Here is a 21,694-nt window from a genome sequence, read left to right on the forward strand (position 1 = left end):
TCCAGCTCCTCGATTACTACTGTTCTTAAGCTATGTGCTAACAGTCGGCTCTGTTTGGCTTCTTCGCTTCGCAGCAGTTCGTACTCGTCGGTGAGCTCCATAAGCTGCTCTATCGTTTGGAAATCGCCCCGCTTCACAAAAAGTCGATATTCCACCCGTCGTCCGTCGTATATGCGTTCTAGATGATCTTCCTTGCACAAAGTCGGGTGGCGGCGAATCATCGTCTGGAGGGCGAGGATATAGTCCTTGGCCTTTTCTCTGCTCGTCTATTTTCTTTGGCGGATAGCGTCCTCTAGCTGACTAATGTGTCGCTTCGGCAGAAAGAATTTTCCGGCTTCGGAGCGGAAGTCAGCCCATGTGTGTAGTTGTTGTTTTCGCAGGCGGAACCATTGAAGGGCTTTGCCACGCAGTATCTCTGGAAGGGTTGGGAGGAGTTGATCTGGCTTAATAAGATAGCATTCCGCCAGTTCCTCAATCCCTTCCAGGAAGTCGTATAATGTGTCGCCTCCAGCGTAATGTACATCCCAGCGGCGGACTTTATTCATGACCTCCGTGTTACTTATGCCGCTCTGCTCGCGCTGGGGGGATGTTGCTTTGATTGTGACGGCCGGCGTGGTGTTTTGCGTAGATGTGACTGCCCTGGCTTCTTCGGCGGCGATCTCCATCTCTACCTCCCTCAAAAGATTTTCTGTTGACTTACGCTTTCGTTGGTCTCGGACGTATGCGCTGAGTGTGCTGCGAAATTCGGCGACGGTATGTCCTTCGGTATAGATTCGGTAGCGTTTGCATTCTTCGATTAGCCTCTCCTTCTTCAGCAGGTAAATCCAGCCTAGAGAGTCGACGTTGAGCGTGGTGGTGGTGGTTTCGCTTATTTTTGTGTCAATTGTTGGTTGTGTATTCGGCGAACCCGTTCCTGCAGTGTTGGTGCTCTCGTTGGTTTTGGCACAGTCGCCTGAGACGGGTCCCTGCTCGGGCGCCATTTATGAGGTGGGTTTGGTCAAAGGCTGAGGTATGCTCAAGTCAATCCAGGGTCGGATGGAGGTCCCACTTCCCCCACCTAAATAAATACACGTACGAGGCTAGTTTAACTAACTACAATATATTGGCTCGGGTGTTCGGCTAGGGTAGTAGGGGAGTTTGTCCCGCCGCGGGCGTTGGGACGTGTTCCCCCGTATATTCGTGCATTACCCTTCCTCTGAGTAATAGGGGGGGAGGGGGTGAGCCCCGTCTTACTCAGAGGAGATGATTACAAAATGTTAGGGCTGCCCAATAGGGCGGGGGGGGGGGGGGGGAGTACCATCGGCAGAACCGACCTTGTAACTTTACCCCCCGTCGACCCAAAGGGAGTCCCTGGAATGTATTTATATTGGCTCGGGAATTCTGCCAGGGCTGCTCGTGCATTACCTTTCCAGTGAGTAATAGGGGGTGTAAATCCCGTCTTACTCACCGGAAATGTGGGTAAACCGGCAGGGCGCCCGATAAGCAGGGGGGGCGTACCATCGGTGGAACCGACCTTGTAACGCACCCTCCTAACCCAAAGGGCACCCCTTCACTTACCTACGGTGAAGTGTGCCTGGTGTATTCCGGCCAATCATTATATTCATATGTAACTATGAACACATTGAGAATTATGCTCGCATTGTCGCGCACAGCGCGCCACGAACGAAAATTCCCATGCAGTGTGCGTTCACCATCGGTGGCTTGCCTAGTGCTTGCGCGATGGTTGTTGGGCCAGTATGTACGTATAGGTATGTCGGTACATACAATACTAGGGGTGGGCAGTAAATATAAAATATAACGTTAGGGGTGGGAAATAGATATTGTGGCGTAGCATTTGCTACGTTACAAGACTTTCACAGCGACAGAAATTAAGGCGGATTTACATAGACGCTTTTGTTGTGTTGCATCGATCTGAAGCCTTGGCAGGCCCGTAATATAAAAATGAGACTCCTTGCCATTTTCTTCGCTTTGAAGCGAAGAGAGCTGTAAATCCTCCTTTGAGAATTTCCCAACTTTTGAATCCTTTAACATTCAACAAACTTTGCTTGGCAAAATATAGGAGCTCCCATAAATTTACATAAACGATTTGGTTGCATGCCTATGCTTTGACGACGCCATACGAAAAACAATCAAACGCCTTGCGTTATCTTTGCTTTTAAGCGACCAAAGCGTTTATATAATTTTGCTTTATGCATTTGTGTAAACAGCCATAGAAGTGAAAATTTTCCTCAGGGAAACATGTTACACGCTTTATATTTTGTTAAGTTTCTCTAGACCTTTTTGACTCTAATTTAAATAAATTTTGCTTTCGGTATGTTTACGCATTGTTGGAGGCTACAAATCTTCTATTATTTATATTTCCGCAACTATTTCATCTGTTAAAACTACAAAGTTTTATTAAACTATCAAATGCAACTCAGCTTAAAGTACTCTTATGTACCAAAAATGCAACTCTAGACCTGAGATTTGCATCAGGTGAGCGAGGCTGTTTGTAATTTTGACATTTATCGCTAAGTTGACACACTGGTACTGTACACAATGGCTAACCAAACGTGGACATTGTGCAACTTGCCTGCAGGTCGCAATGCAATCACGTCAAAATGGGTTTTTAGTACAAAACGTGACGATTGTGGCAAAATCGTAAGGTATAAAGCACCCTTGGTTGCAAAGGGATGCTCCCAACGTTACGGCGTAGAGTATAGCGAAGTATATTGTTCTGTAGTGCGCTATACATCGATTACATATTTGATTGCTTTATCGGTCAAACTCAATTTGAAAATCGACCAAATGGACGCGGTAACAGCGTTTTTACAGAGTCAGTTGTCGGAGGAGATTTTCTTGGAGCTTCCCGAATGTTGTGGTGGTGAGAGTAAGCAAGTTTGCAGGCTTAACAAAGCTATTTACGGCCTGAAGCAAAGCGACAGGCAATGGAACTTAACTGTGGAAAAACATTAAAATCGTTCGGGCTTTAGAAGTCTAAGGCGGACCCGTGCGTATTCTACAGTGGTAATTCGCAACTTATTGTCGCCATTTATGTAGACGATATACTGATTTTCTGGAAAGACCCTTGTTGTTGTTGTTGTAGCGATAAGGTTGCTCCCCGAAGGCTTTGGGGAGTGTTATCGATGTGATGATCCTTTTCCGGATACAGATCCGGTACTGCAGAATACATACATTTGTCAAAAAAAAAAAAAAAATATAAAAAATCGTTCTTTATAGAGATTTTTATGCTGATTCCAACGGTATATTTCTTTTTTGGTGCAAATTAAAGGTTTGGGGGTAATTCCATGTCAAAAGGCGAAATTATGAATTTTTCAAATCAAAATATCTCCGAAACTAGTAGATGGATTTCAAAAATTAAAAAATCGAAGAATAACTTATAAAATATCTTTCATCTGATGTATATATATCTTTAACTTTTCTAGTCTTTATTTACCAAAAATTTGAAAAATAATTTTTTTACATTCGTGAACGAGCTGATATTACCTTATAACTCAGGGATGCACCTTAACGTTAAGCTAATCGTTTATCAAATAATTTCCACCGTTTCCGTTGAAACACTTCGAAATATTATCGATAAAGAAATTATCAAGATAAATTGTATCTCGTTTTTAACCGAAACGAAAAGCTTTCGTTATCGTTAAAAACGTTAACAAAAACGTGATACTTTATGTTTGAATTGTGCTGGCAATGCTATAGCCATGGTGAAGCCGTAAGGTGGTAACAGCGAGCGGACATACACACACAAACTCCATGTAATTTGTTTGTGTAATTCGTTGGTGGTAATGTCAAAAATACTCTGAGAAATATTCGTACTGACAAAATTCATGAGAAAAGTTGCAATCAGCTTGGCTAATGCTTTCACCTTTAATGACTCCGCCATCAATCAGCTTTGCCAGCATAGTTTGAAATTAATAATCAACATAAACGATTTGATTTCGTTTTGATATGGCAGAAAACGAAACAAAATCATTTCGTTATTTTGACGTTCTTAACGTTAATAAACGAAACGAAATGACTTTGTTTCGTTTATTAACGTTAATTATCGTAACGAAATGATATCGGTTCGTTGGTTAAGCATGCCTGTTATAACTCTTATGTTTATTGTTATGTTAGCCGATCCAACACCGGCTGCGCCATGCACAGTAATTCTGCGTAGAACAACTTTCTGCATAGGCGGCCTTCGGCCGCGCTTATAAAAAATAACCCTGGGCTACGCCATGCCAAGTCCGGATGTGTGGTATAACCGTGGCTACTGCGTAGCTTCCGCGTAGTACACCCTTCTGCCTACATTCTTCTTTGTTTTTCACCCCTAAATAATCAATTTATACCTTCTATTATAAAGATATATATACCAAATTAAAGGTAATGAAATTATCGTCAACACGATAGTATTAAAGTATTTTGTCAATAACACATTTTTTCGACTTATTATTCGATTTATGATAAGTTAGCAATCATTTTCCCATAAAAACATAATTTTAATATAGAAATTTCTTCTGACGGTAGATGTTTTATATATCAAACAAAACCTTGTTTTATTACCTATCTAAAGGCATTACAATTTTCAATATTGACTCAACAGTTTCAAAGATATTTTAAAAATTTATAAAATTTACCTCTTGACGTGAAATTACCCCTATAGTTATTATTTGCACAAAAAAAATTATACGGTTAAACACCACTATCGATACTCATATAAATTTTTTTAATTTGACAAATGTATGTATTCTGCACTTAAGCCAAATTTATTACTACGCAGTTTTTTAAATGTTTTGCAAATTAAAAAAAAACAAGTAAGGAAGGCTAAGTTCGGGTGTAACCGAACATTAAATACTCAGTTGAGAGTTATGGAGACAAAATAAGGAAAATCACCATGTAGGAAAATGAACCTAGGGTAACCCTGGAATGTGGTTGTATGACATGTGTATCAAATGGAAGGTATTAAAGAGTATTTTAAGAGAGAGTAGGCCATAGTTCTATATTCCATTTAGGGATATCGCCATAAAGGTGGATCAGGGCTGACTCTAGAATTTGTTTGTACGATATGGGTATCAAATGAAAGGTGTTACTGAGCATTTTAAGAGGGATCGGGCCTTAGGTCTATCGGTGGACGCCTTTTCGAGATATCGCCATTAAGGTGGGCCAGGGGTGACTCTAGAATGTGTTTGTACGATATGGATATAAAATGAAAGGTGGTACTGAGTATTTTAAAAGGGAGTAATCCTTAGTTCTATAGGTGGACCCCTTTTCGAGATATCGCCATAAAGGTGGACCAAGGGTGACTCTAGAATGTTTGTACGATATGGGTATCAAACGAAAGGTGTTACTGAGCATTTTAAGAGGGAGTGGGCATTAGGTCCATAGGTGGACACCTTTTCGAGATATCGCCATTAGGGTGGGCCAGGGGTGACTCTAGAATGTTTGTACGATATGGGTATCAAACGAAAGGTGTTACTGAGCATTTTAGGAGGGAGTGGGCATTAGGTCTATAGGTGGACGCCTTTTCGAGATATCGCCTTTAGGGTGGCCAGGGGTGACTCTAGAATGTTTGTACGATATGGGTATCAAACGAAAGGTGTTACTGAGCATTTTAAGAGGGAGTGGGCATTAGGTCTATAGGTGGACACCTTTTTGAGATATCGCCATTAAGGTGGGCCAGGGGTGACTCTAGAATGTGTTTGTACTATATGGATATAAAATGAAAGGTGGTAATGAGTATTTTAAAAGGGAGTATTCCTTAGTTCTATAGGTGGACCCCTTTTCGAGATATCGCCATAAAGGTGGACCAAGGGGGACTCTAGAATGTTTGTACGATATGGGTATTAAACGAAAGGTGGTAAGGAGTATTTTAAAAGGGAGTAATCCTTAGTTCTATAGGTGGACCCTTTTTCGAGATATCGCTATAAAGGTGGACCAAGGGTGACTCTAGAATGTTTGTACGATATGGGTATCAAACGATAGGTGTTACTGAGCATTTTAAGAGGGAGTGGGCATTAGGTCTATAGGTGGACACCTTTTCGAGATATCGCCATTAGGGTGGGCCAGGGGTGACTCTAGAATGTTTGTACGATATGGGTATCAAACGAAAGGTGTTACAGAGCATTTTAGGAGGGAGTGGGCATTAGGTCTATAGGTGGACGCTTTTTCGAGATATTGCCATTAGGGTGGCCAGGGGTGACTCTAGAATGTTTGTACGATATGGGTATCAAACGAAAGGTGTTACTGAGCATTTTAAGAGGGAGTGGGCATTAGGTCTATAGGTGGACACCTTTTTGAGATATCGCCATTAGGGTGGGCCAGGGGTGACTCTAGAATGTTTGTACGATATGGGTAAATAACGAAAGGTGTTACTGAGCATTTTAAGAGGGAGTGGGCATTAGGTCTATAGGTGGACGCCTTTTCGAGATATCGCCTTTAGGGTGGCCAGGGGTGACTCTAGAATGTTTGTACGATATGGGTATCAAACGAAAGGTGTTACTGAGCATTTTAAGAGGGAGTGGGCATTAAGTCTATAGGTGGACACCTTTTTGAGATATCGCCATTAAGGTGGGCCAGGGGTGACTCTAGAATGTGTTTGTACTATATGGATATAAAATGAAAGGTGGTAATGAGTATTTTAAAAGGGAGTATTCCTTAGTTCTATAGGTGGACCCCTTTTCGAGATATCGCCATAAAGGTGGACCAAGGGGGACTCTAGAATGTTTGTACGATATGGGTATCAAACGAAAGGTGGTAATGAGTATTTTAAAAGGGAGTAATCCTTAGTTCTATAGGTGGACCCTTTTTCGAGATATCGCTATAAAGGTGGACCAAAGGTGACTCTAGAATGTTTGTACGATATGGGTATCAAACGATAGGTGTTACTGAGCATTTTAAGAGGGAGTGGGCATTAGGTCTATAGGTGGACACCTTTTCGAGATATCGCCATTAGGGTGGGCCAGGGGTGACTCTAGAATGTTTGTACGATATGGGTATCAAACGAAAGGTGTTACAGAGCATTTTAGGAGGGAGTGGGCATTAGGTCTATAGGTGGACGCCTTTTCGAGATATCGCCATTAGGGTGGCCAGGGGTGACTCTAGAATGTTTGTACGATATGGGTATCAAACGAAAGGTGTTACTGAGCATTTTAAGAGGGAGTGGGCATTAGGTCTATAGGTGGACACCTTTTTGAGATATCGCCATTAGGGTGGGCCAGGGGTGACTCTAGAATGTTTGTACGATATGGGTAAATAACGAAAGGTGTTACTGAGCATTTTAAGAGGGAGTGGGCATTAGGTCTATAGGTGGACGCCTTTTCGAGGTATCGCCATTAGGGTGGGCCAGGGGTGACTCTAGAATGTGTTTGTACCATATGGATATCAAATTAAAGGTATTAATGAGGGTTTTAAAAGCGAGTGGCTCTTAGATGTATATGTGAAGGCGTTTTCGCGATATCGACCAAAATGTGGACCAGGTGATCCAGAAAATCATCTGTCGGGTACTGCTAATTTATTTATATATGCAATACCACTAACAGTATTCCTGCCAAGATTCCAAACGCTGTTGATTTCGCCTTGTAGAACTTTTTCATTTTCTTCTACTTAATATGGTAGGTGTCACACCCATTTTACAAAGTTTTTTCTAAAGTTATATTTTGCGTCAATAAACCAATCCAATTACCATATTTCATCCCTTTTTTCGTATTTGGTATAGAATTATGGCATTTTTTTTCATTTTTCGTAATTTTCGATATCGATAAAGTGGGCGTGGTTATGGTCGGATTTCGGCCATTTTTTATACCAAGATAAAGTGAGTTCAGATAAGTATGTGGACTAAGTTTAGTAAAGATACGTCGGTTTCTGCTCAAGTTATTGTGTTAACGGCCGAGCGGAAGGCCAGACGGTGGAATGTGTATAAAAACTGGGCGTGGCCTCCACCGATTTCGCCCATTTTCACAGAAAACAGTTACCGTCGTAGAATCTATGCCTCTACCAAATTTAAGAAGAATTGGTAAATTTTTGTTCGACTTATGGCATTAAAAGTATTCTAGACAAACTAAATGAAAATGGGCGGAGCCACGCCCATTTTGAAATTTTCTTTTATTTTTGTGTTTTGTTGCTTCATATCATTACTGGAGTTGAAGTTTGACTTAATTTACTTATATACAGTAAAGATATTACATTTTTTGTTAAAACTTGAAGTTAAAAAAAATTTGTTTAAAAAGTGGGCGTGTTCTTCATCCAATTTTGCTAATTTTTATTTAGCACATATATAGTAATAGTAGTAACGTTCCTGCCAAATTTCATCATGATATCTTCAACGACTGCCAAATTACAGCTTGCAAAACTTTTAAATTACCTTCTTGTAAAAGTGGGCGGTGCCACGCCCATTGTCCAAAATCTTACTAATTTTCTATTTTACGTCATAACGTCAACCCATCTACCAAGTTTCATCGCTTTATCCGACTTTGGTAATGAATTTTCGCATTTTTTCGGTTTTTCGAAATTTTCGATATCGAAAAAATGGGCGTGGTTATAGTCCGATATCGTTCATCTGAGATGAGTGCCCAGGAATCTACATACCTTCCTTTATACCTGTACAACCAACCGTTATCCAATCAAAGTTAATATACTCTGTGAGCTCTGCTCAACTGAGTATAAAAAAAAGAATTTTCTTATGTTTTGTGTGTATTAAAAAATTGGAAAGTGTTGTTTGTGCAACGTTAGAAGGGAGAAAGCGGGTGTGAAGCTTTTCACAGTCCCGCAAGAGGTAATTCTTTACTTTAGCTCACAACTACTAAAACTCGTCCAAAAATATCAGGAGAGGTGTTAAAATACGCGCTTTGGACCCAGGTCTACGAATCCGAAAACAGAAATCGAAAAGTTTATTCCTTTCCAGTTATATTAAACAAACAAAATTGAAAATTTTCATGTGGTTGTGTAATTTTGAGGGCTTTGGGTACCTACAAAAAAAAACTGTGGGTAAACGTGTTTTGCGCGGATATAGATTTGGTTTCCCAGGGTAATTTCTATTAAGCGCGGCCGAGGCCGCCAATGCAGAAAGGTGTTCTGCGCAAAAATACTATGGATTCCACCCCCGGTTTCGGAGCGCTCCGGGCCATTTTTCAGTTTGACACATCTCCCGATATTTTTGGACGAGTTTGTGCAGTTGTGAGGTAAAGTAAAGAATTACCCCGCTAGATCAAGAAGGAAAAATTGGAAAAACACTTTTGGCGTTCAGCTTCCCCAAAATGGCTTTATTTGCTCGCTCCATTTTCAAGCCTGCGCCCTTATGGTCTGGGTTAGTTTACAAAGAACACCATTAGTTTACAAAGAGCAAAAATATGCTATACAAATATACGCAAAACGGCCCTTATCAGGGTCACCACTAGTCAACAAAGAGAAAAATTTGCTAAACAATTACTTACTTACTTAATTAGCGCTTAACCGTCTAAACGGTTATGACCGTCCAACAAGGCGCGCCAGTCGCTCCGCCAACCGGCGCCAATTGGTAACACCAAGGGAGTTCAAATCGTTTTCCACCTGGTCCTTCCAACGCAGTGGGGGCCGCCCTCTACCTCTGCTCCCACAGGCGGGTTCCGATAGAAACACTTTCTTGGTCGGATCATAATCTTTCATTCGCATAATATGGCCTAGCCAGCGCAGCCGCTGCATTTTCGCTGAACTATGTTGATGTCTGCGTATAGCTCGTGCAGCTCATCATTAAATCTCCTTCGGTACTCGCCATCGCCAACGCGTAGAGGTCCATGAATCTTTCGAAGAACTTTTCTCTCGAACACTCCCAAAGCCGCTTCATCTGCTGTTGTCATGGTCCATGCTTATGTCCCATATAGCAGGACGGGTACGATAAGTGACTTGTAGAGTATGATTTTCGTTCGCCGAGAAAGGACTTTACTTTTCAATTGCTTACCTAGTCCAAAGTAGCATTTATTGGCAAGATTGATTCTTCGCTGGATTTCAGTGCTTGTGAGTATGACTTTTAGAGTATGCTTTTCGTTTGCCGAGAAAGGACTTTACTTTTCAATTGTCTACCTAGTCCAAAGTAGCATTTATTGGCAAGATTGATCCTTCGCTGGATTTCAGTGCTGATATTGTTGCTAGTGTTGATGCTGGTTCCGAAATAAACGAAGTCTTTTACTATTTCGAAATTGTGGCTGCCAACAGTAGCGCGGTTTGCCAAGGCACGTATGCGCTGACTCTTTGCTCGATGACAGCAGGTACTTCGTTTTGTCCTCATTCACCATCAAACCCATCTTTACCTTCTTTTTCCAGTTTGGAGTAAGCAGAACTAGCAGCGCGGGTGTTTCGGTAATATATGCTAAACAAGTATACCTACTAAAAACGGTCCTTATCAGGGCCACAAACAGTTTAAACAATTATACCTACTAAAAACGGTCCTTATCAGGGCCACAAACAGTTTGCGAAGAGAAAAATTTGCTAGACAGTTATGTTGTACATATTATATATTTACTTTTGGATTATATATATCATCCATATGATGACAAGAAAAAAAAAAAACTGGAGTATAACTGATACTGGAGCTAAAACAGAAATATTCCAAACCGAACTTTTGCCATAGCAGGTACCTCCTGGCTAGAGCCAGAAGGAAAACCCGGAACCGTAATTGAAGACAGTACTACAACCGTACTAGTATCCAAAAATTAAACCGAAAGCAAAATCGGTTCCGAAAAGAGGGGGCAAAACAAAATTCGATCAAAACAACCGTGCAATTGCAATTTCAAATTTTCAACACACCCGTGCATTTGTAATTAAAAAAAGATTACATCTCAAGACATGGAGTACATATCCTTCAAAGAAATCTGCACCTCAAATGCCGACACGACGAGTTTCCAACGTTAAGCGTTATTATGTATATATGTATCTTCGATATTTATTAGGTTACTAAATAATTAATTTTTACTTTACAAAATACATGAAATTTTAAAATAAACCAGTACTTATTCATGAACATACTATTAACTCAGCATTTTATATACAATCCCATCCTAAACTTTCAAAATCTTTTGAAGACAGTGATGTTAGCACTCATACACACATGTATTGAAAATAAGGTCCACTAAAAAAACATTTAGCAATAGCGATAGCATTTCCCAATATCATTTTAATACTACAAAATAAAGACCATAGGCAGATAAAGTAAGAACTATATACTTCCTAAAAAGTTGTATCTCACTTTATATTTAACTGCTTTGAAATATAAATACATATATTAAAAGATGCATACAATACAAAACGGTCCCTTTTTTTTATATATAATAAACAAAATTAATGTTGCGACCATTGCATATTTTTCAAATCAATTGGTTCCTGCACCATCTCCTATAATGGAGACATTTCACGTAAACGTTCGACATGTCTGATGCATTTATCGGCAATATAATCAACCACTTGAATGGTGGTAAAACGACCAGTACCAAACCTATAAAAATTTAACAATAAATTACTTTCAAATTAACTACACAATTCAGTACGGTAAGCTCGTATACCTTATTGAACTATGTGTCAAATCCTCATCAGTTCCAATCGCACATAGTACGTACAAAGGTTCCAATGATGCTGAAGTACATGCTGAGGCACAAGACAACGCCACATCCTTTAAGGCCATCAGTAATGATAAATTTAATAAGCCACTATACGTTTACTCTGGATCACCATTACATATACCATGTGATAATCTTGAAGTGATGTGATCATATAAACGTTTCGAAAGAAAATCTATATATTTGTTATCATATTCCATTTCTTTGAGTGCAAGATCACATGCAGCACTAAATCCAATAACAATAGTCGAAGGCGGAAAAGACAAACTTTAGCTCGTTCAAAAGATATTCCCAAAAAACTGAAGAATGACCCGGAGTGCTTCGAAACCGGGGTGGGATCCATATTATTTTCGCCCATAACACCTTTCTGCATTGGCGGCCTTTGGCCGCGCTTGTAAAAAATTACCCTGGGTGGGTCCAACACCGATTTGGAGACTAAAACTATATCCCCGCAAAACACTTATGTTCACAATTTTTTTGTGGGTAAAACAAAATCATCAAATTTGCAATAACCACATGAAAATTTTTAATTTCTTTTGCAAATATCTCTTGACAGACACAAAATATTTAACCTCCGCCTTCTGATTATTGTTGTCGAGGTCAGTACGCCACTTTTAACACCTCTCTTGATATTTTTGGACGCGTATTATCAGTGTGATGCTGTCGTATAGAATTACCAAGAGTTTATGTGCTGCAAACGTTGAAGAAATGATTCAGCTGCTATATGTATGTAAATAATAACAGTAAATTAAATAAATATCATTTAAAAATCAGCTAATTCCCGTTCTTTTCTGTTAAAAATGCGTTTTTCCTCCAGCTTCATCAGCACATCAACTTTTTTCTTTTTTTGTTTTGGCTTTGTTGACGAAAATTATATGTGACATTTTTCTTCTTCCATTACTTTTGACAGAAAAAATTAAAAGACCGATTGACAGTTTATGTTCCATCGGCAACAACAAAATACACAGGAGGGTTGCATTTTCACTTATGCTTCTGCCTGGTAATTGTACCATGATTGAGGGACTAGTTTGCGTTCTTACAGACAGAAATGGGTTAATAAATTGCGCTTGTAATCCTGATCGTTTCATGATGATGGAGGAGTTTACATGTTTTATACCGAACGTGTAATATTATTCTGACATTTTACAAGGGGTTGTCCTTGCCCATAACACAAGTTCTCTCAGTTTTTTCTCTTATAATGGCAGAGCTTTGACACTCCGAAATTTTAAAATCAGGATGAGTCTTTCAGCGAAAATTTTAGTAGAAAACTACCTTTGGTAGTATATTAGTAGCGATGCTAATTTTGTAAATGCCAACAGTTTTTTGTGAAACTACTCATTTTTTACAAATTATTTTGAGAAATGTTAAAAAGTTATATTGCTCTGATTATTCTTTAAGAATTTTTTCGAAGAGCGCCAAACCTCCGAATTTTATTAAAAAATACACTATCTCGGAATTTGTTTCAAAAACTCCCTACCTGAGCGTAAATTCAAAACATTTTGACATAAGATAGGGCGTTTATAAAAAAATTCTGAGATAAGGCGTTCTTCAACCGAATTCCGATATAAGGCGCTTTTGAGATAAATCCTGAAATGGGGAATTTTTGAAAAATATTTTGAGCTAGGGCGATTTCGAACCGGCAGCCGACATTGGAAAGTTCACTCAGCCGTTGCAATGAACTCAAAAAAAAAATTAAAATGGCTGATTGTCTTAGATCTTTATATTCTTGACAGAAGAGTTAACTTATGTGCTCTCTTGGTACACGGCGGCCGCAGTGTGCTGATGGTAGCGTGCTCTGCCTACCACACCGAAAAGATCCTGGGTTCACGCCTCGGGCAAAAGCAACATAAAAAAACAGAAAACAGTATTTTCAACTAGGAGACAATTTTTCTAACGTGGTCGCCCTTCGGCAGTGTTTGGCAAGCACTCCGAGTGTACTTCTGCCATAAAATGCTCTCAGTGAAAACTCATCTGCCTTGCAGATGCAGTTCGGAGTCGGCATAAAACAAGTAGGTCCCATCCCGCCAAATTGTAAGAAAAATAAAAAAGTGCACGATGCAAATTGGAAGAGAGGCTCGTCCAAAAATCTCTTCGGAAGTAAGTAATCGCGCCTTACATTTTTTTATTTTATTCTGAGACTTCGAAAAGCTTTTTTCCGTTTAAGTATTAATGTAATCGTTCCGGATAAACCATTATTTGGAATACTCAGAACACGTTTGGATACTACGTCAGGAGGTCCGAATTTTTAAATAAGTATATAAATAAAATTCCAAATATAAAAAGGATTCCAAAAATTCTTAAATAGAGGCGAATGTACCGAACATACGTAATGAATAAGTCAACACACTCAATGACTAAAACATTTCGTTATGACATTTCTAATATTTCTAATGCTATTTTCCATGGTCGAATAACCAGGTGAAGTAAATAAAAAAGATAGAAGATGTACGCTATCTGAAACGGTAGTGATGTATTTTCGGCGGTCAGAAGAGGGTACAATTTTTACCCGCTTTGAAAAAATAGGACCTTGCTACGAAAGCCATTACAGAAATTGCTTTTTTCAGCATATTAGTGCCACCTAACGCCAATGAAAAATTGAATACAAAGGACCAGTGCGAGTTAACATTACATTTAGGATCGAATAAAAATAAAAAATTCAATTTGGCCAATTTAACGGACCTAAATTTCAATTGCAGTTGAAACTTTCATTGAAAAACCGGACATAAAAGAAACATGTGTTATTCACAGACCAATTCTAAATATTCTCGCGGATTTTTTTATTCCCGCGGAAAAATCCCTTCAATTCTGTTCTCCTAGGGAGAACAATAATTGGGGAATAGGAATTTCGAATTTTCGAAGTCAGCTGTTTTGTCAATTGAAATTTCGTTGCACATTTCTTATTTTGTTTAAAATATTGAAAAGTTTAATTATTGTTGCAAATTTGTTGGAAATTAAGAAATAAAATATAAACAATGCACAGTATTTATTGCATTTCATGTGGTATTCACTGAAATGAGTAACGAATTGGTTCCACAGCAACATCAACAGCGGAACATAAGAAGAAGACGGTCGCATAACACAAATCTGTCGGAGTTACCTGCTTTCATTCAGCAAAGCAATTTTCTGGCGGCCAAGTTGAGTTGAATTCGTCCTTCGTCATATGCCAAAATCTATTTAAGCCTTATTAAAAAATCCTTGCGCAATTTCTGGATGGCTGCATCAAATATGTATACCAAGAGCTCTACCGTTGCTTATGATATACTTTTCCACTTAAAATAAAGAATATTGTGGTTGTAGTTGTTGTTGTATTAACAGTGAGAATATTGTGGTAGAATGTAAATACATATTTTAGCACAAATTTATACAAATAAGTGTTCTTTCTTAAAAGAACCAATTTCCTCTAACTATTTTGATGCATTCCCTTTAATTTAACTAAGTGAAAAAACTCCTATGAAATGGCAGAGAAATCTCCCTCTCCCTACATTCATAATACCTACTTTTCTCCCATAACCGGTTTCCGCTTTTTCGAACATTGTTCAGAATAGGAGGAAAGGGAGAAGTGAAAAAACTCACAAGGAATTTTTATTTAGAATACGAGGAATGGGAGAAGGGAAAAAACTCGCACGGAATTTTCGTTTAGAATTGGGCTGATAAAGTACATATGTACAGCAGTTCTTTAGTTGTACTTTTCTGCCTTTGGCGGAATTTAAATGGGTTTCGGGTTCGATGAAAAATTTTACAGTCACACTTGGAAGTGATCGTGGTAGCCTTAAATGTGTTTCCGTCCCTTAAAATTCATTGACCCATTCATCTGCTTTATTGATTTGTCGTTGAGGGTCGAGATTAAAACATATTCTCTTCTAATATATAATAACATACTTAATCAGAAGATCCCACAAAAATTCTTGGCAGTTGAATTCATGATGAATTACTAATGTTACCAAGTTATTATTTGCCAAAATATATCAGGGGATAGACTAGCCCAGCGACATTCGGCCTAGAACCATAAGATGCTGATCCGAAGCGAGCTGGATTCATATGTATATTCCAAATTACAATCCTTAAGTGTAACATTCCTCTCATCTTATGTTCTGTTTTTAGGGCCAAAGAGCAACAGTGAGTTAAAATTTTTTGTATATTTAGAATACCACTGTGTAGACGAAGTTTTTTTCAAAATAAGGTATAATAACAATTTTGGGGTTATTGTAGGAATGAGAAAAACATTCTTCGAAAGTCTTCAGTAGTACTGTACAGGGGAAGATCCGTTAGGTTCTTTTGACATTTGGATGTTTTGTTTCTAGTTGTTAGTCTGAAAATTTTGTGCATAAAAATAGAACTAAAATCGACTTTCTTGCGAAATAAATGAACCATCAGAGCGCGAAATAATTTTTCCGTGTTATTTGCATTGTTTTTATTGTAAAAATGTTAATAAAAAAATAAAATTTAAAACATAAAGAAAAAATGTCAAACTATTTTATTTCGTGGACAATATAGGCCCCTCTTGCTCTTGTTGAAATTGTTTTTGTAATTTGACATTCCGATAAAGTGTCGTCAGTTTTTTAAGCTTGGAATCCATAAACGTAAAAAATAAACGTTGACTTATAATTGTTATTAAAAAAAATTTATTTGTATTTTCGTTTGAAAATGAATATCTTTATTTAAACCCAGTTCATAAGAAAAAGGATAAATGGGGTTCAATTTTGGTAGTAACTCATTTCGATTCTTTGGCTGAGGTTAGCGTCCGTCAATTTGAGTTTAACCATCAACCGAAAAGTCCTCTCATTTACTTAAGTTGGGACCATTAAGCTATTACCACTATAAATATTCACGAATTCTATTTCAAAAACTCATAAGTCACGATTTTACACAGTGAAACATACTATGAGAAATATACTTTAGTTTATATCCAAATATTACATTGACATTGCGCTTTGTGTAGTGCCGATATCTTCGCAATAAAATGATTTGGACACTTATTTTTTGGATAAGCGCATGCCGTAAACTTTTTATTTATTCCGACCAGACAGTATCATGTGCGATTGGCACTCACAACAAATATCGCCTAAAGATACCCAAGACCAAAGCTTCGGTCCCAAAAGAGTTAAAAGCAACATAATCAACTGCCACATTGCTTACTCATGGGAAATTCGCAAAGTTCATATTGTTGCTGACTTTACGGGAATAACGTCCACTTAAACGCAAATTTCTATTATATTTGTATTAAAATTAGTTATTTCGCCACCACCTCGATGTGTATATAATCTTTGTTCTACTACTAGCTTAAATGACATTGGCTTAATTTCAATAACTTATTCGCGATCTTCGATTTTCATTTTCATTACAGTGCCACCAACATTGACTTCGTTCTTGAAAAATGTTAGTACAGCTTTTAAAATACCGCGTGGAATCTGATTCGGCCAGCTGTCTGTATTAAATTCTAAGGTTTTTATATAAAATTCTCCGGATGGCAATGGACATATCCCTTCATCGGGCACATGTGGGAAATCCGTATTTTCACCATGTATAAGGGAGGGTTGTATAATTTTGGTATATAAATCTTTAAATCCATCACAAATTGGTGTTATTGGCACACCCATAGGTAAACGTTTGTATTGACCGTCCCCTTGAGGGCTAGAGAAAAGCTCTACTTGAAATTTGAAGTTATCACCATCTAACTCCTGCAAAATTTTAACGGTACCATTAACGAAACGTTGACGTCCAACAGTTTTTAGATTCGACATATCAACACAAGTCTCTTGAAGACCGTTGAATGGTTCCAGTGCTTCATTTTGTACTGTGTACGGTTGTTCACCCTAAAAGAATACCACAATTACTATTTTCTCGTTGTAATTTTAATTTTATTTAAATTACCAAACACATTTCAGCCAGCAGCAGTCTAAACACAGCAATCGCTACAACCGTTATCTTCATACCTAACGCTAAATGGATTCTACATCAACTACTATCAAATGTTTACAGCAACGAGTATATATAGTATTACATACCTAACTATCGTGAAAATATGAATTATGATGAATGCAACCAACATCATTGATAACAAAATACACGAAAGCAAGTACAAGCACCTACGCATGTTATAGATGAATTACCATCTGAACTTGTAGTTACTTTTTAATTAGTATGTTAACAAGTTAAATTACAACTTGGCTGCGCTAAAAAATATACATACATTAGGGTGGGTCAAATTTATTGTTGAAAAGGCACATCCAGTTTCTGAATCTATCAAGTGAGAAAATGTTGATATAAAATTTTCTAACAAAATTAGGGAGGCTCAAAATTAATTTCAGACCTATGGTCCCATGGGCAATATTACTCAGTATGACCCATAGTTTGGAGAGGCCAGCCATTCGCAGCGCATAGTTCATCGCGTACTGATGGACGTCCGCGACGCCAGCGGCCTTGATCTAGTGGGGGTTTGTTCCAGGACAGGGTTCTGTGGAATTATTACGTCTTGTTTTATGAGTGTCCACGGGTAAAGGCGGTTTATCCTCTGGAGCTGACGCCCGTTCCTCAGAGTGTCAAGGAACTCATCTTAAGTGCACCGAGGGTTAGGGACAGTGCGGTCAACTCCAGGGTTATTTTCCTACTCGAGAGCCTGGCTAGTGAGGGTTCAGGGTCGCCTCCTGTAGCTACCTGTAGCACCGTATTTTCGGGATCAGTCCGGGTAGTAGTGGACAGGCCAGAGCAGGAGACTTAGCATTGTTTGCTCATTCGCCCCTGGAACAGGATTCTCCCCACAGCGATCTTCACTCACAGTGAAGTTATGCAGTATGTAAGGTAAAGTAATAATAAAGAAGTTAAAGTTGTGAAATAACTGGGGTGTTTGATAATCCCAAGGATTCTTAAGATGGTACACTCGTTTCATTCGGGATGAGGGGAGGAAATTTCCTTAGTTTTAAAATGGACGAAGGAATTCCGCTATTAAATTTTAATGAAGATTTCAATGGTTTGTAAGTGATGTTTTTTCTCGAGTGTCGCCTTCGACACTGTTGTTATTGCATCGGGCTCTGAGGCTATGATTTCGTTTTTGGATTTATACTATTTGTATCAGTTTATTAATATTATTCATAATATTCTTTTTTTAATGCGAAGTGGAGCTCCGGGAATCTATTAACTTATTTGTCCGGCGTGTGAAGTTATGAGGAGGCTGGAGCTGGACGAGTTTCACTAGGGTCTCATCAGATGTCCCCGAGATGTCCAGACGCCGTCCACGCGGATGCAATTATCGGTACAGGGGTATAGATTGGTGATCCTGTTAATCTCCACTCATTTGGCGGGAGGTTGTCTTCCTTGATTACCATCAAATCCGCGATCTTCATGTTGGTTTTCGGAAATTTCCGCTTCTTTATTTTTTGGAGCTCTATTAGGTACTCGGATTTCCGCCATTTGCAAAATGAGTGGTGTAGGGCCTCTAGTTTCTGCCAGCGGTTGATGACTGATGACGGGCTCTCTCTGGAATGTCGTTCGGGAGGGGCCACTGAGTGCTTAGATCTGTTGTAACTTCCAAATGGATAGCCTTGGTCGAAAAGCAGACAAATAGGCAAACATATCCTTTGGATACTCTGCAGCCTCGTCCTTGAAAATTTTTAATTTGGAAGGGTCCAGCAAAATCCATGCCAGTATTCGTGAACGATTGGGAGTAGGTGATCCGTTCTTTCGGCAGGATCCGCATGAGCTGGGATTGCGAACGTGTGCGGTATATCGGGCATTTTTTGCAGTTGTGAATTATGGACTTGATGAAGTTTTTTACTGCGTTCGGATCAGGCGCAACATAAGTTGATTCTCTCCTTGTAAGGATTCCTTGTGGACAGCCTGCACGATTAACCGAGATAGTTTGCAACTGTATTGCAATATTAGCTCCTAGACCTCCGCCCGCCGTTCTTATAAGGTTATCTGTATCTATGAATGGGAAAAGGGGGAGTAGTTCACTCGTACCTATCGGCTTATCCGCAACCAGTGCAGCGCATTTCGCCTGCAAATGTTTGCGTTGGACATTGAGAATAATCCGAGACATTGTTGCCTTTATTTCTTTTGGAGTATTGGTAAGGGATTCTTCATGGAAGAATGCTTTTTGGGTAGGGTGGGTTCGACGAAAGAAACGCCTGCAATAAGATAAGACCCTCACCGCTCTAAGTAATTCGGAAAATCTCTCTAAAACGTCTTCGAACGTGGCTGGATTTTTCCATGTGTGCCTGTACCCGCTTTTCTTTTATGACTTGTGAAGTCCAGTTCCTGAGTGGGCCATGCGGTGAGCGAAGAAAGTGGACCACCAGCACGGCGGCTTCCGTATCCATGCTAAAACAGTAGTTGAGTCCGTCGATAAAATGTTTGCATGCTGCCAGTAATACGGCGCCGCATAGTTCCAGTGTTGGCAGCGATATGATTTTGACAGGCGCTACTCTTGATTTGGATAAAAGCAAGTTTATAAAAATTGTATCAATTATTTCCGTACGAAGGTAAACAGAAGCCGCGTATGCTTTTTCAGAAGAGTCGCAGAATCCATGAATTTCCACCTTCGCCCTTGGTGAAAAGTGCACCAAACAAGGCATGCGAATTTGTTCTAACCGATAGCTTTCCGTAAAGTTCTGCCAACGTTCCAAGGAGCTTAGAACGTTCCAGCTTCATCCCACAATGCTCCTTCTAGCCATATGTCCTGCACTAAAATTTTGGACATTACAACAAAGGGAGCTAACCAATAACCAACCGAAAGTGTTGAATAATTTTGCGATTGCCGACAGTGTCGACCGCTTTGTATAGATTTCCTGATTTTCGATAGGCTTAGTAGTGAAGTACCAGTTGTCTGAGCGGACATTCCATCGAATACGAATAATGCCTTGGCCATGCTTGCATCGTCGAAGTCCAAGAAGTCTTCATTCAGGAGATGGGGTCGAGGTATTCCTTCTAAGAGTTTATCGTAGTTGGCAGTCCATTTTCTAAGGAAAATCTTGCGGATTCCATGGCAGTGGTTATTTCTTCCCTCGCCCTTCTAGTCGCCTCTGACTGTGTTCTCCTGCCAATACGTCATCCACATACATGGCTCTCCTCAGGATGTCGGCTGCAACCGGGTAGTCGCTCTCCACATCATCGGCTAGCTGAAATATTGTCCTGATCGCGAAGTAGGGGCCACAATTCACTCCGAATGTGACTTTTTTCAATTTATCGAGTTGTGTAGGTTGCGAGGGATCTTTGCGAAATATTATTCGCTGGTATTTTGTATCGTCGGGATCTAGTAGGATTTGACGATACATTTTTTCAATATCGCCATTAAAGACATATCTAAAGGCTCATTCCATTTCAAGACACCCGGTCCGCGCAGGACATGATTTTCGATTTCGATGAAATTTTAATACGTTGTTCTTTGGTCAAAATAATGAAACCCGTGTTTTTTTGTTTGCCTCAAAAAATTTTTTCTCTCATTTATCGGCAATTGAATTCGATAAAATACAATCGATATTTTATTCTCCTATTTCTTAAACTGTCAATAGCTTTGTCAAAAATTAACCGATTCTCATGATTTTTTCTTTGAAATGTTCGTTATATAAATTTATAAACAATAGCATATAGTTAAAAAAAAAATTTTAGTATTTAGTAAAAATTTATGACTTTTTTTAAAAATTTATTTCTCAAAAAACGTTATTTTTTTTGTTTAACCTTTTTCTATATTGAGTGAACAGTTCATATTTCAACTTGGCCAAATGCCTATTAGCCAAAACTCGTTGTTTTCGAGATATGAATTTTTGAATATTAAACATTTGGATATTTACCCATGTTGAAATATGAACTGTTCCCTCAATATAGAAAAAGTTTAAACCAAAAAAAAAGGTTTTTTAGAAATAAATTTTTGAAAAAAGTCATATATTTTTTCTAAATACTAAAAAATTTTTTTTTAAACTATATGCTATTAGAAATAAATTTTTTAAAAAAAGTCATAAATTTTTACCAAATAGCAACAAAAAATTTTTTTTTTTTTAACTATATGCAATTGTTCCCTCACTAGGGTAGGCACCTTGTCGTTGGTGTGAGGGCTTAGCCGAACTCCATAGCGCCCGGCTATGAGGCGGAGCTGTATAGGACTGACATCTACGCCGTTTCGCCTCATAGGAGGGCGG

General features: G+C 38.9%; 1 protein-coding gene across 1 annotated transcript; it reads right to left on the reverse strand.

The window, feature by feature from the left end:
- Window positions 1-15,947: 15,947 nt before the first annotated feature.
- LOC137246725 (uncharacterized) lies at window positions 15,948-17,518 on the reverse strand. The gene is made up of 2 exons (XM_067777734.1): window positions 17,436-17,518; window positions 15,948-17,377 (listed from the first exon to the last, which is right to left on the reverse strand). The coding sequence occupies exons 1-2, from the start codon at window positions 17,493-17,495 to the stop codon at window positions 16,874-16,876; spliced, it is 564 nt and encodes a 187-aa protein (XP_067633835.1). The 5' UTR covers window positions 17,496-17,518; the 3' UTR covers window positions 15,948-16,873.
- Between the last annotated feature and the right edge of the window lie 4,176 nt (window positions 17,519-21,694).

Source organism: Eurosta solidaginis, chromosome 3 (genome assembly GCF_040869045.1).
Source record: "Eurosta solidaginis isolate ZX-2024a chromosome 3, ASM4086904v1, whole genome shotgun sequence".
Taxonomy (NCBI): domain Eukaryota; kingdom Metazoa; phylum Arthropoda; class Insecta; order Diptera; family Tephritidae; genus Eurosta; species Eurosta solidaginis.

Excerpts from the sequence above, each read along its gene's own strand:
- LOC137246725 (XM_067777734.1), bottom strand. The coding sequence starts at position 17,495 with ATGAAGATAACGGTTGTAGCGATTGCTGTGTTTAGACTGCTGCTGGCT. Across the intron at positions 17,378-17,435 it reads TGCTGGCTGAAATGTGTTTG|GGTGAACAACCGTACACAGT; the intron begins GTAATTTAAATA and ends GTATTCTTTTAG.